This window comes from Lutjanus erythropterus, chromosome 3, assembly GCF_056507025.1.
Source record: "Lutjanus erythropterus isolate fLutEry1 chromosome 3, fLutEry1.hap2, whole genome shotgun sequence".
Classification (NCBI taxonomy): Eukaryota; Metazoa; Chordata; class Actinopteri; order Lutjaniformes; family Lutjanidae; genus Lutjanus; species Lutjanus erythropterus.
The window spans coordinates 18,758,412-18,774,153 of NC_139319.1; the positions used below are offsets into that span (position 1 = coordinate 18,758,412).

General features: G+C 42.1%; 1 protein-coding gene across 1 annotated transcript; it reads left to right on the forward strand.

The window, feature by feature from the left end:
* Positions 1–208: 208 nt before the first annotated feature.
* LOC146329905 (uncharacterized protein C4orf54-like) lies at positions 209–12,034 on the forward strand. Its single transcript, XM_084715289.1, has 2 exons — positions 209–4,567; positions 11,569–12,034. The coding sequence occupies exon 1, from the start codon at positions 284–286 to the stop codon at positions 4,541–4,543; it is 4,260 nt and encodes a 1,419-aa protein (XP_084571415.1). The 5' UTR covers positions 209–283; the 3' UTR covers positions 4,544–4,567; positions 11,569–12,034.
* Positions 12,035–15,742: the final 3,708 nt, after the last annotated feature.

The following is a 15,742-nucleotide window of genomic DNA, read 5'->3' on the forward strand; positions in this document are numbered from 1 at the left end:
CCTGTTTCTTGTACAAAGTTATATTGTAAACTTCCTCTCCACAGTAACATTCACATCTGAGAGAAACTATCGTGGGATTTTCCTCGGGACTCCCCCCATGTCTCTCTCTCTCTCTCTCTCTCTCTCTCCTTCTCTTACCCTCACTCCCTCCTCTCTCTCTCCCCCCTCCTCCCTCTCTCTCCGTCCTCCTGTCCTCTCCAGGTCCATGCAGCCTGCAGAGTTTTCCGTCCTGTGTCGGGACAACATCGTAAACGAGGACCACCTGACGGTAAGATCGGACTAAATGGAAGCAGCGGAGGAAACTCTCACTTACCGAGATGTCACCGGACTTCACAGGAAGCTGCTCCCAGAGGACAAGGACAAGGAGAAGAAGGACAACACGGACAGAAAGGGACACCACGGCGCCGAGACGAACAGCGACGAGTCCAACTATGTGGATCTGGACATGAAACCGGACGGCGCAAAAACGGTGAAAGTAACTTTCACCGGGGAGGGAAACCAGCTGTCTGTGGTGAAATGTGACAGCTCAAAGCCTGACAGAGAAGGTAAAATCATGTCAGAGGACTTTGTTGAAGAGCAGTTGGGGGACAGCGGGCCTGTTTCGGGTGATCCTCCTGTGGAAACTCTGACCAAACTCCCCAGCAGCGCGCACGACTCGGAGAATGAGAAGGTGGAGCCCAGCGAGTGCAGCGAGGAGCTGCAGTACACCGACATGTATCTGAACAGCAGGACGGAGTCTGATGACGGTGCCAGCGCGGTGCTGTCCGACCGCTGCGGCTCCGACACCCCGGAGGACGAGTCCCACTACATCACCACGCACGAGATCCAGCTGACCGAGCTCGACCACGACGTGGACTACGACCTGGGCCGCGGCACATGCTGGGACTTCGAAGACAACAACCTGGTCTACTCGTTTGTGGATTACGCGTCGTTTGAGAGCGATGAGACGCAGGAGGGGACTCTGATTGTGGAGGGCAGAAGCCAGCAGGCGAAGGTGCAGAATAATCTGGGTGGAGGAGCGGTTGTGAGCACCGAGCAGGACGATAGTGATCTTTGTGACTCAGATAAATGCGCCAGCTCGGATGAAAGTGTGTGCAAACACCACAGCGGAGACTCTAAAATTCATTTGTCCATTAAAACCTCCTCCAGGGCGGTGAACGAGCCCGTCAACATCTTTGACAGCAGCACCTGTGGCTACACCAAACACTTTACAGGAGACAGGAGCCACTTCTCTTTCGTGAGCTCTGGCGCCAGAGCGGGGCCCCTGTGCGACAGAGCCCAGTATTTCATCCCTGCTCCGGGCCGTCAGCACCTTGCAACCAAACTAAGACGGAAAGATATTAATGAGTATTCCAGCGGAGCGTCCAGCTCCATCAGCGAGCTGGACGACGCTGATAAAGAGGTGCGTAATTTAACCGCCAAGTCTTTCCGCAGCTTGGCGTGTCCATACTTCGATGCCATTAATCTCAGCACTTCCAGTGAGTCCTCCATGTCGGAATATGGGCTCAATAAGTGGTCAGCGTACGTGGACTGGAATTATGGAAACATATCACGGGGAAGGGAGCGGAGCGTAATTGCGCACAAGACTTCCAGCGCCACTTTGGAGATGAATAAAACCGTGGACAGTAAGAGGCATGGTAAGTCTGTAACAGGAACGAGAGCTCCACAAACCAAACTGTATGCTTTGAACAGAAGAACAACTTCACAGCAGTCCTCCTCCTCAGATGCTGTTCAGCCAAAGCACCGCGGAGTCACGCTGAATTTCCGTTGTAACGTTGAAGCGCCTGAAGGCGCCAGACGTCCAAAATGCTCTAAGAAAGCGCGACCCAGTGAGGTCACAGGGACCGTGCTGGCCAGGTCAGGCTGTGAGATGCAGTATCATCACACAGACAGCTCGGGAGACACACACAAAAGAGCAGTTTTTGCATCGAGTCTGTTGAAAAATGTGATTTCTAAAAAGATGCAGTTTGAGCAAGAGCGCAAAATGGAGAGAGGTGAGATCTGTGACACGTATCCGGCGATCTCCCCGTGTTTTCAGTGTAAAGATCAGGAGGGGGTGAAAGAGAGGAGTCAGGGAAGGGGCTTCCAGAGACAAACATCAGAATCAGGCTCAGGATTTAACTCTGTTGATGATCAGCGACCAGAGGGCAGCAGACCTGCATCCTGTGAGTCTGCAGAGGAGCAAAAGAGCAACAAAGCTCCAGATGAATCAGAAAAGTCACAACCTGAGCCTCCTAAAGCACCGGTCAGCCAGAGTCAGAGCAGTGCTTTCAATTCACTGAAAGAAGAAGATGAGCCCAAACCTGTGAAGGAGGCTGAACCCACATCTGTAAGTGACACTCCGTCCACAGCAAAGGAAGGGTTAGACACCAGCAGCATGCTGACAAAACTGCTGTTTGTCCCAAGCTGCCAGCTCCTTTCTAAAGAGAAGGATATTAAAGAGGAGTCACCTGGCCATGCACCTGTGACAGGAGCACCTGCTGCACAGAAATGTGAAAAAGAGTTCAAAACAGGCAGTAATGGAAACTTAGTAAGCAAAGAAGAAAATGAGAAGAGTGGAAAACCCCCTGAGATAAAAATACGCCTGAGAAGTGTTAAGGAAAATAAAGGCTGCACACTGAATATTGCCAACCTATTAACCCCTAAAATAAGTTTCAACTCTGTCAACACAATCAGGACTGCAGGCGAAGCCAAGTGTCACGTTTTTTCTGCTGCAGATAAAATCCCAAACTTCACAGTTAGAGACATCAGAGACACCAAATGCAAGTTTCAAACACCAATATATCATGTCAGAGATGTGCGTAAATTAGTCAAAAGCTCATATCGGTTTGTTTCTTTGGATAATAATGAGAACAAATGTTCCTCAGCAGCTGATAAACTGGAAGAAAAGTCCACAAAGGAGCCTGTTAAGCATTTATTACCATCTCCTATTGTGATTAAATGTCACTCTGTGAAAACAAATGCTAAACAGCAGATAGCTGAGGAGTCACAGAAACAATCACAGGCAGGAATCCCATCAGAAACATCTCAAAGTGAAAATACGCCATCACAGTGCACAATTAGCAGGGTCCCAAATGTTATATCGAAGCAGATACTTCCTGAACAATCAGAAATTCAGACGAATATTGAAACCAAAGTAGCAAAACAGAAGTTTGCAGGTGAGACAGCTGAGAGGAGGAACGAGCCCACAGTCCCAAAACAGGCTGCGTTAGAGAAGCTTAAAGCTGCCGTCAAAACGATGGAACAGCTTTATGTGTTTGATAGGAATGAATGGAAGCGTAAAACTCAAGCTCCACAGCCAATCACAGACAGCCATGTGCTGTCACTTATAGCCAGAGAGGAGCAGGGAGCAGAGGAGCAGGAAACAGATGTAGGCAAACCACAGGAGGATAAAGGACCTCTGAATATCATTCATGTACCATACAATAATGACACGTTTAAAACACAATCACAGCAAAGTACAACGTTCAGCAACAAAAGCGTACTCCATTTTGGCAATAAGGCACGTGTCAGCATCAGTTCAGTCAGTAACCATGTCCCACAAAGCTCTGCCTTGCAAACATCATCGACTATGAAAAGCACCAGCACACCGGTGGCTCCTCTGTCAGTGAAAATAGAGCCCCCGAAAAACAGCCAGGTGGAGCAGGGAAAGGTCAAAATCATTCCCAGTAATCCCACGACTGTCGCACAGGCCTGCTCAGACTCTGAGAACTACCTAACCATACCAGGGCTGGGGTACACAAAGGAGATCAAACTGAATAATCGAGAGCCTATTTCGAGTTCAAACGTGAGCCAGATCAAAACGCCGGAGCAGAAAAGGTCTCCGTTAATCATGGAGTACCCAGCGTCAACCATCTACCACCACCCAGGGGCCACATCAGGGCCTCCAGCACCGCAGCAGGTGTTGTGTTTCTCCCCTTCTATCCCCGGGGTGTCACCCACACCTTCTACTGGAGAGACAGTCCCTCAGACACAGCGTAAGATGCTTCTGGACCCCACTACAGGACATTATTACCTGGTGGACACCCCCATACAGGCCACCACAAAGAGACTGTTTGACCCCGAGACAGGCCAGTATGTGGACGTACCCATGTCCCAGTCTCCTGTGGCACCTGTCGCCCCTGTCACCCCTGTGCCTCTCTCTGTGTCTCCCCTGGCTCTGAGCCCAGGAGCCTACACTCCCACCTACATGATCTACCCGGGCTTCATCCCCTCACCCACTTTGCAGGCGCAGGCGGTGCTGCCACAGTCACAGTGTCACTCTGAGGACACAGTTGAAGAAAAAGTAAAAACAGCCAGAAGCCCCAGACTGGAAACTAATGCAGCAGGAGGGGAGAATACGTATTACAGCGCCTCAACAGGTGAGGCCCCACAGGGCCCGCTGCAGTTACCTGTGAGTCTGGGACATGTTACCGCCAGAGGAGGAGCAGCGAGCTCTGACAGGAAGCCAGTTATCAGCATCACAACACAACAAGGTCCAAGAATCATCGCCCCGCCCTCCTTCGATGGAACAACAATGAGCTTTGTGGTGGAGCATCGGTGACCAAGAAAACATCTCATCATACATGTAAGTGAGCACATGTTCCACATGTTCATTCAGAGTGTCAGTTTGTGTGGATGATGGACATAGATTTGTCCTTCCACAAATCCTCCCTTACCTGAGTAAATAAAAAAACATTGTCCCCTTCATTCTAGGCCCGGGACATTTAGCTGAAAAACCTATCGTGATAGTGAAGTTTCATACTGGTCGATATCAATGATTATTGATCATATAGGTTGTGACTGGTGACATGTTGTGTACTTTAAGGGATGGAAGCAGCTGAGGTGATTTTGACCAAATACTCTAAAGGGATAGTTCACCCAAAAATGAAAATTCAGTCACCATCTATTCACCATCATGCTGACCGAGGGTTGGATTTAAACAATGTAAGTGAATGGTAACCAGTTTTCAAACATAAAAAACAACTGGAAACAAAAACAAAATGCCCTCATACTGCTTGTCTGGCATAATTCAAATATTTTAAAGTCCTGATATGCTGTTTGCACACTGTCACACCACACACACCCAGTTCAGACAGTGTGCATGTGCATGTAAACATGGCTCCAAGCTACAGTGTCTACACTGAAGATTCAGTCTAAAAAAAATGGTGTAATTAACAGTTTTTTAGTCAACCTGGCATGTTTGGGCTTTAGGAGACTTGGATTACAGCAGACAAGCAGTATGGAGGATTTTGTGTTTTTATTCTGTTGTTTTTTATGTTTGAAAACTGGTCTCCATTCACTTCCGCTGTAAAAAAACCAAACCTGACATTCAGTCAGCATGAGGGTGAGTAGATAATGACTGAATTTTCATTTTTGGGTGAACTATCCCTTTAATATTGCAACACTATCATAGGGATGACTATTAGTGTTTTCACAAAATATTAATTAATGAGATGTTGTGATAAATAATCATCTTTTTTAAGGAAAAGACAGCACTTCATGCCATATCACAATATAACGATATGCAAAATCTATCAAAATGTCTAGTTTCATATCATGATACAAAATAATATTGATATATTGCCCAGACCTACTGCCATTACTACTCTTCTTCTTTCTGTGGATGTTAATGTGGTTTTATTTGTTTTAAACTTGAACACATTTGAATTAGGACTGTCACAACATCAGATTTTCACTTCATGATTAATGTGACCCAAATAATTCACAGCAATCCTATGATTGCAACATACAGTATAAAGTATTTTAAAAGAAAAAAAAAAGTTAGTCTGTAACCATAATAGCACAGAAGTGCACAAAATGAGCAATTACACTTAACAAATAGCGTGTGACCTACATCACTGCTTATGTTAACTAGTGAGTACACCCTTCGATTTGAAAGAACTGGAGAACAACACAGATAATATTTCTTAATACGTCTCATATCTCTCAAGTAGAATTATGTTTGCTCATTTACAAAACTTTTCAGAACTTAAAAAAAGCCTGATTTGAAGCCATCTCTGACTTCTGAGTTTTGTTGCACATAACCATAAAAATGTAACCATAAAGGAACAGATGCAGCACCTTACCTCATACACTCTACAAAGAGTAATACGGCTTTTACACAAACTTTAAAGATGCATCCTTTGTGCCAGGGCAGCATGTTGGTATCTAGAATCTACTCTGTAATTCTTGCATTTGCCAATTATATGATTTGAAACAACGAAAAAAAAAAGGCTCAAAATTAGATCATTATGAGGTTTTGAGATCAAAAGGAAAAATCAAAATTGAAAGTAATCTTTTGATGAAAAAGAGTACAACTATAAAGGTCCACTGCATGAGATTTATAAGCACTTATTTGGAGAATATGGCAGAAATGGAATATGTATATAATCACTTGAATTAGAATTAGAATGATCTGTTTATGAGAGGTCGCAGGTCCCCTTCCACAAGTCCACCACTCCGCTATGTTGCACACATACAGGACCCTAGAACAGACAATCCAAACTCCGACCTTTTGCAGCTACCAAAGGTTAGACTGAAATGCTATTGTTGCTAAATGCTATTTTAAGGAATTGAGAAAATTGTCAAATTTCTAATGCTAAAAACTACAATTTGTCATTAAGCTAAAACAAGGCTGCTTCTTTAAATGTATCAAAAATGGACATTTTTGAGATTTTGAGTTTTCACAAGACTGTGGTCATTGGCTGCGTATAGACAAAAAGCTATTCAAGAGACCTTTTTCACAGCAGCTATTTTGACATGAAAGAGTAAAGTAATCACCAGTGTTACCAGTGATACTGATTAAGGTTCTGTTCCATTCAGGTCAAACAGAGTCAGAGTGCTGTTGTTGTGCATGTTGGGTCACTGGAGAGGCTCTGCTACACTAAATGGAATGGGACCTTTATTAGTATTATTGGCAACACCTGTGCTTTCAGATCAATATGGCTGCCGTGATGCTGAATAATGCGCTCACATCATTCAACAGTATAGCTTTAACATAGTCACGTCGACCTGCGTAAAGTTCCTGATGTCTTGATAAATTTTTACATAATTTTTGTGTTGTAAATGTTGCTAAAGCAGCAGCAGTGTAGCTTGGCTGCTTCAGCAGTGGCATGTCAGTGTTAATAGACATGCAGTAGCTTCATGACAGGTAACCCGACTCCAGTGAGCTGCGGCGGGGCTTGCTGGGAGACTGGATTTTCAGCCGTGGTCCACGGTGAGTTCCCTTTTCTCTGCATTACACATCGTCGGGCTATTTTGATAGTGTGAGACGAGTTTGTTTACATGGTTTATTCTCAGGGTTGGAAGGTGTCACAGGAAACTAGTCAGTGACACCTTACTTCAAGTTATTCTTAATCAGTGTTATAAATGCTTTAATTACGCAGATAACATTACAGCCCATTAATGTATTTGTTCCGTATTTGTGACAGTTCATCAAACTTTCTCCAGGCTGAATGAATTGGAACAATCCTTCTTCTATAATCACACTGACCATCAGTCCAGAGTTGAAGTACAAAAGAATTATTACAGAATGGAAATGAATCCAATAGAACTTCTGAAATATTATGATTCATTTCTAACAAATACAACAGCTACATTTTAATGAAATACGTGCTGGATTTGTGTAGTTTATAGACTTTCGGTTCAAATAGATGCATCAGTGAGCTAAATGTAGCTTAAAAGATCCATTTACACAAACAGCAAAGAACAAATTTTACCACTAACCATTATCTCACAGGCTACAGACAGGTTTAGATCTCAAAACAGTAGTTTCTCGCAACTGTGATTAAAAAAAAATTCTGTAAAGAGAAGGTGGTGCTTTCAGGTGTGACTTTTAAATCCTCTGAACACCACAAATCAAATGCGATTCATTCCACTTGCACTGAGTGAGTAGCTTAGAGATCTCAAAACCTCAGTAAATAAAACCAAAACTTTCTGCACAGTGTGTTGACTTTGTAAGATCTCAGGCTTGTTTAACTAAATTCTGTTTTGTCAGTCAAAGCACAGTCTAAACTGTACTTTTGCAGTCTTAGCTTAACATCCATCAGCTCCAGCTCAGCTGTGATTTGAACTTAATGCTTGCTTGTTAGCTTGCAATGCTTACCATTAGCATTCTAACACATTTGCACATATCACATTTACAAAGCATGCCGCAGTCCGTTGGAGTTGTATCACTTCTTTAAAACACTTTTGCATAAACAACAAACGTATATCCATTTTACTACAGAGTGTTGTTGGCTGCATTTTAATATTGCATCAGAAAAGCAAGTCTTGTGCTGCACATAGGTCTACTCTGGGAAATTTTGCTGCCACAAACAGAGCTAAATATTTTATTTTTAACATCATGTTTACAAATTCTTTCATAAACAAATACCAGACTTACCATGTTTAGTACTCCACCATGATTTTTGTATGTAAGTTCTGTTCCAGGTTAAACAACAGGCCTGTTTCACAGCAAACATTTTGACTGATAACAGGAAAAGTACAGGTGTAACTAATAACATTAATGAAGACTTTTTTCCATGTAAGTGTCCCAGTATGCCAAGTAAGTAATTAATAGTATTAATTACACCTGTGCTTTATCCTCTGAGACACAATTTGCAATTAAAATGTGCACCATAATCAAGTACATGTGCTTTTACAGAAACAATAAAAACATATGAAAACATTTTAAAGACGGTGAGAAAGAAACTACAATTTATTAAAATAAAAGCGCAGTGGAGAAAATAAATCAGTGAAATGGATTACAAAACATTTTGTCTGCCCCTGTCTGTCTGACGCATCACTATGTTTGGTTCTGGCTTTAATTGTCAGAGTGAAATGTATTAAAGTAAAGGCAGTAATACCAAAGAGTACAATACTCTGTTACAGGTGAAAGTAGTGGTCAAAAAAGGAAAGAGTACATGCACACTAGATAATAGATAATGCTCATGTATCCTGTGTCTGAAGAGGAGCTTTTGCCCAAAACATCACATGGTGGAATTTTCATAAATTTCCATGGAAGCATTAGTGTGATTAACTCTATTTTTCCTTTACTGACACGTCCAGCACTTTCTTTTTTTTTTTATCATGTTGGGATTTGCATGTTAAGTCAAAGTATTAGCATAAAAATATACTTAAAGTACCAAAAGCAAAAGTACTCATGACACAGAATGTCTTATTTTAAAAAATGTAAATTATACATTTACTGCATTAGGCGGGGCTAACTTCTGTCTCTTTATCTTCTGAGTACCTTACTCTACAGGAATATATCATAATTTATTAGTTGATTTATATCAAGTAACAACAATCTGACTATGTCAGAAATAACTTAAAGTTTCAAATATATAGTTTAGTTTTTAAAAAAAGTACAATATTTGACTCCAAATGTTGAAGAGGAGAAGAATAAAGTAACATAAAATGGAAATAACAAGTATCTCAAAACTGTACTTAGGTACAATACTTGAGTATATGTACTTAGATACACCCACATTGTTAGCTGCAAGGGACATTCTGATATACAGAAGTATATTTTTAAAGCATATAGGAAATGTGTTTTGGCCCTTTATAGACTGAAAGTAGCACTTTGAAGGAGTGCGAGACAGTGTAAAGTTTTGAGAATAAGAATAATGTGCTCAGTTCTCCTCGTTCCATATTTACTGTATAGTGAACATTTTTTGGGAAGGTCTGACAGCAACAAGGAAAACATAGAGAGAAAAGAACTACAAAAGAAGTACAGAAATATACTGTAGAAAGATACAAAAACACAGACATAAAATAATTCACTTGTTCTTTACTGTTATAGAACTTAAATTGATTCCGCGTTTCTTGTACACTCATATATACACACTTACAACTAGCCACAGTCCATTCTCAGCTAATGTGTCAGAGAAATAATACAACAGCATGAGCATGAGGGATACATGTCAGCTGGGTGCGTGGCAGGCAGGGGCCTAGCATGGGGTTGAGTAGTGGTGTGAACCCAGCGTGTGTGTGTGTGTGTGTGTGTGTGTGTGTGTGTGTGTGTGTGTGTGTGTGTGTGAGTGTAACTGGTGGGGGAGTTTGCAGCGCGGGGGACGCAGGGGCATGGCTGGGATAGTGATGCAGGAGGAAAAGGTCAGGCAATGTAAAGTATTTGTTGTGCTGATGCAGGGAGAGGACAGCTGCTCGGAGAGATCAGATGCTGCTGCAGCTCCAGCTTGGACGCGAGTCTGCGGGGCTGAGATAGGGTCAACTTTTTATAGCCCCCTCCCCCTCTACCTTTTTCCTAAACGGGGAGAAGGAGGTGGGGAGCGCTGCCGACCTCCAGCACTCCTACGTAAACAAATCAAGTAGCGTGCCCCCGATCGCAAGTTCTTAATGTCTATAGGATCATAATTGTTATTTGATCCAGCAGGCACTCAACAATTGAGCCAAGATAGCCTAATATTGCTGTTTGAGATAAGCTGATCATCAAATACATAAAAAATAAATAAGGTCTGTCCAATGGCATTTATTAAATTCAAACTCTGGAAAGCAGGAAAAAGAGTAAATTTTCCCAATACTGTATTCATGAACTATCTCCTTAACAAATCTCACACACAGGGCCACACAACATTTTCAGATATTTGGGAGTGCAGTCTTCTTTACACCAAATGTAGATGAAACAATTTTTTTTACAGTTTACAATGCAAACAAATCTGTACTTACAATTTATAATTCATCATTATTATTGTTAAGACTGATGATCGTCAGCAGGGACACTGGGAGTCAGTCACAGTTGAAGGGTGCTGAGAGAACATATACATCTATATAGAACATTTATATCTATATAAAGATGTCATAATAAATGGTGTGCAACACTGATGCTTTTTGTATTAATTTGAATTTGCCAGGATGACATATGTATATCTAGTTATTAGCATGCCTCAAAAAATATCTCAAAATAATAATTTAGTATTGCAGAATATTGACTAAGTATGTACACCAAGTAATTTTAATAAAGTTTCTCATTATTTTGAAATACTAACTCAACATTTTGAAATAGTAAATCGTTATTTTGGGATACTTCAAGAAAGGTTCTCATTATAATGACTTACAGGATCTTCTGTTTTTTTCATCACATTGACAGAAATGGGCTTCACATTAGTTTTTGATACAAACACATTACGTGGATCTATCTATCCACATAATTGTGGAGAAACATCCGGCTTCATGATCAAAGCAGGTTTTTGTAGCACAGTGATACTCACACTCTCTCTCTTTCACTTGTCCTTATCCCTCATATCACTGCATCAATGATTAGAGGCTTCTTTTGGTGCCTCCTCTGGCTTTTGGTGCCCTACAAACAGTGCCTGATGCATTCGCAATGTATGCTATTTAATGTGACCATCTTTTGATAACTAATGTGATCATTTTTCACTTTGATTCACTGAGCTTCCCCTGAAACTGTTTGGGCCCACCCTAGGGAGGCCCGTGTCCCACTTTGAAAAACTTAGTCTTAGACAACAACGTTTATCATAAACTGGACAAAAACTAAATAATGTTTTCCCCTCTATATTCTCATTTTGTTTTCATTGCATCCATCTGAGTTTAACACCCATTTTATGTCTTCTTTGTTGTCTCCAGACATCTTCACCGAAGAACCTGCCTTCGTTCACCAAAAGGGCAGATTTTATCCCCGTCACCCCAGCCTACCTGTGATCTACTTCCCAGGACAACTCCCACCAACAACAATATCAGTCCCCACTCTTTTGTGTTGTCTATCCCTGCAGCAGACATTACTGTAATCTGTATCCGTTGCAGCACTTTGTAGGGTAAACGCATTTAGCCATGTCCTCTGGCTGATGCTCTGCCATATTGCTATATGAATTTGCTTTGTAATACTTTCCGTCCAGCTGCTGTCTAGAACTCTTTAAATACTGCTGAGCCCTGCAGCATGTCTATTCAAAAGGAAACAAGGCAGGTCTTCTATTAGAGTTACAGTTACACTTTCAGATACTATTTTATTGTGAATTAAATGTTGTCATGTCTTTAAAGTAAGACTATGTAACTTTTGAAAGGAACTGAACTCATAAGCAATAAACTACAACCTTGCTGAATTCAGTACATGTAGGGTGTTTGCTGCTACAGCCTTTCTTGGTTTGACTGTGCCACTGTTTCGCTCCATTTTAGGAAGTCACATAAACGTTTCAATGGCACAGCACGTCAGCTTTGCTGCCAATTTATTCTAGAGACCAAATGTGGTACTGCAACAGAAAAATCCCTTTCAGCCCAAAAAGCATTCTGTTCATAGGCTGTCATTATTTAAGACAGACCAGAAAAACTCCGGTTTCTGGAAGAATTTTTCCTGCATCCTGGGGGAGAGTTTGGGACATTGAATCAGAGGAAACCATGTTCAAAGCCTCCATTGCAGAAGTGACTGTGTGGAGTTGTGGCCAGAAGGCCAACTGTGCTTGTTCTGACGACAACCGAAAAATCCTGTTGGTGAACAGCAGCGGTGAAGGAGGTTGTTTTACTGATAAAGGGGTCCTTTTGGGCTTGTTTGGCCTGAAGGACTCCTGAAGCAGCAGACAGGTATCAGGAGACCAAAGTGACCAAGGCCTCTGTGGTCATGGATGCTAAAACCTGGGGGTAGGAGGAATTCTAAAAGGCAATGGAGAGCAACTATTGGTCAATCTCAAAGAGGTTCTGCCAAACTGTCAGATGACAGATGGCTGTTTAGATCATGGTATAGGAACTGCTCACTGCTGAAGGAATGCTTTGAAGAACTCCTGATCCCGACTGACACAGGCAGAGCTGGAAGTCTCAGGGAAAGTATTTTCTATTTCACTAGCTGAGGTCACAAAGGTAGTCAAAAGGCTCCACAGTGGCAAGGCGCCAGAGGTAGATGAATATGCCCTGAGATGCTGAAGGCTCTGGACATTGTGAGGATGTCTTAGTTGATACACCTCCTCAATGTCATGTGAGGGTCAGGGACAGTGCTTGTGGACTGCCAGACCAGGGTGGTGGTACCCATTTTTATAAAAGGGGGCCAGAGGGTGTGCTCCAACTATTAGGGCATCACATTGCTCAACCTTTCAGAGAAAACGCATACCAAGGTAATGGAAAGGAGGCTCCGACCAGTTGCAGATTCATTTCTGGTTGTGGTACAGAGGACCAGCTCTTTACCCCTGCAAGGACACCGAAGGGGTCCTAGGATTTTGCTCATCTAGTCTAGTTTAATGGATTTGAAGATGGCTTGTGCCTAGTTCCTTTAGGATACTGTATCTTGTATAACCAGAGTGAGACCTGTGTCCACGTTCTCAGTAGGAAGTCAAGATCTCAGTTGACACTGAGCTACACTAGATTTGTGCCTTGTCAGCAATTCAGTTTGTGATTCTCGTGGACAGAATTTCTAGACATAGGCAAGGTGTCAAGTGTTTGGTATGTTGGCCTCAGGATTGCATTTCTGCTTTCTGCAGATAATGTGGTACTGTTGGATTTATCAGACCATAACTTCCAGTGTGCACTGGGATGGTTTGTGGCCAGAAGTAGAGAATTAGGGATAAGGGTCAACACTTCCAAGTCTGTGATCCTGGAAACTCTGCTGGAAAAAGATGGATTGCTCCTTTCAAGTTTTGAGTAAGTCACTGCCTGAAGTGAAGACTTCAAGTATCTTGGGATTTTGAACACAAGTGAGGGAAAAATGGAATGAGATTGACAGGTGAAGGCAATGCTCTTGATTCACCAACTGATCTTTGTTCCAACCCTCACCTGTAGTCATTAGCTTTGGGTGATGACTGAAAGAATGGGGTTGCAGACACACAATGAGTTTCCTTTGCAGGGTGGCTGGGCACACCCTTAGATAGGGTGACTCAGTTATCCAGAAAGACCTCATGGTGGAACTGCTGCTCTTTCATATTGATAGGAGTGAGCCGAGGTTGTTTGGGTGGCTGATTCAGATGCCTCCTGGATGCTTACCTGCAAAGGTTTTCCAGACAAAATCAACTGCGTAGTCTTGCAATACCAGACAATTGGAGATCTCTCCATCTACTGATGGGATTTCTAAATGCCAGGTTGTTGCTTGAACAGCTGGCACCTTACATTTTTTCAAGGACAAACCTTACCGGATACAATGCTCTGCCCTCATTGTCCTCAGTAGAAATCACACAATGTCACCACCTCAATATGAAGGGCCACCCTAAGGACTTTGAATTGGTTTGGCAATGGAGGATTTCTTTGAGAACTCTCTTGTTTCAAGGCAGTTTTAATCCAGGAGACTGTCCCCAGTCTTTGTTAAGTGAAGCGTTTAGAGACTGACTTCTGAGTCCACAACTTGGGAGGAGACCAAAGGGCAGACCCAGAATGCGCTGGAGGGGTTACATTCCCATCTGGCCTGGGAATGCCTCAGGATCCTCCAGGAAAAGATAGAGGATGTGGCTGAAAGGACATATAGGCTAGTACGCTTAGCTGGCTGCTACCCTGACCCACCTAAATCAGCAACGGAAAATAGTTGGATGGTTGGATGGATTAATCAAGCTTGGAAATGAATGGGTTTTTAATATGCCATCATCATTTAATTGCTACTTATGGCCACAGTGGCCGCTCAAGAGTTACATAGTCTTACTTTAATTCACACAATACTGACAGTGATTACAACCCATGTTGTGTATTTTACACAGTTTTCTGAGGACAGGGACCATTTGTCTGCACTGAATTTAAAAAAGCTCCACAGATGAAGGGGTAACGTTGATTTTTACATGCTTTATACAGGAAGTTTAAAAATAAGCAATTAAAATTATTGTATTTCAAAATAATATGTTTTAACAATACTCCAAGCAAATGATAAATATCTTACATTTCTATGTGTCATGTAATTTTACACATTCACAATAACATTTCCATGTTTTTTAGGAGTCGGTGGCTCATGTTCTGCGTGACGTGTACGTGATCTCTGTGTCATGACTCACAAAATGCTGCTAATACCTGCACAACTGATATGCTGTATTAAGTGGTGTCTGTTTATACTTATTTTAAAAGCCCGCTCCCTGCATGTTATAGTAAGAAAAAAGAGAAACACACCATGTGTGTTGTTCAGGTGAAGTGGAGCTGGGACTCCGGTTTAACAATATATACTTAGGTCACTATTTCCTAAGTAGTGTTGGGCCTAATGAGTCAGAACCAGCTGAGGCATTTAGGGGATAACTTCCTCTATTGGTGTTGGTTTATTTTACACTTTTGTGTAATGAGAAGGGAGTTTGTGCGTGTGCATGAATGTGTCCGTGTCTGTGGCTGTGAGTTATGTGTGGCATTGCAGCATTCTGTGAGCATACAACAAGGAGTCGTGTTACTTCACTGTAGACACGAGCGTACAGACTGTACATGTGTTGGGTGTGTCTTTACACACAGAAATGTCAGTTTCTCTTGTTTGAACGCCTTGACCTCTTAAGTTTGAATGAGTATGAATCGAGGTTTTATTGAAATGACCCGTTAATTGATTAATTCCACACATTTTCTTACTGCTTTCTGTACAGCGAAGTTCTGATTTTATCTTTTTCTTCTGTCCTGTTTCCTTTTGAATATGCAGTGGGGCATCACAGGTCATTGTGCTATACTTGACTCAGTTATACCAGCATCCCATGTAGAATTAATGCAAACTGTAGGTTGCTATTTTTAGCATGTTTCAAATCTAAACACATATTAAAGGTATTTGGAGCTGCTGGTCAGTCTATGTACCTTAATTCTGTAAAATACATGTTATTATGCCTCTGTGACAACAGACTTTATAAAAATTGCCCTATGAGTTGATTTCATTATAAGT

Coding starts and splice junctions, on each gene's coding strand:
- LOC146329905 (XM_084715289.1), top strand. CDS start 284: ATGGAAGCAGCGGAGGAAACTCTCACTTACCGAGATGTCACCGGACTT.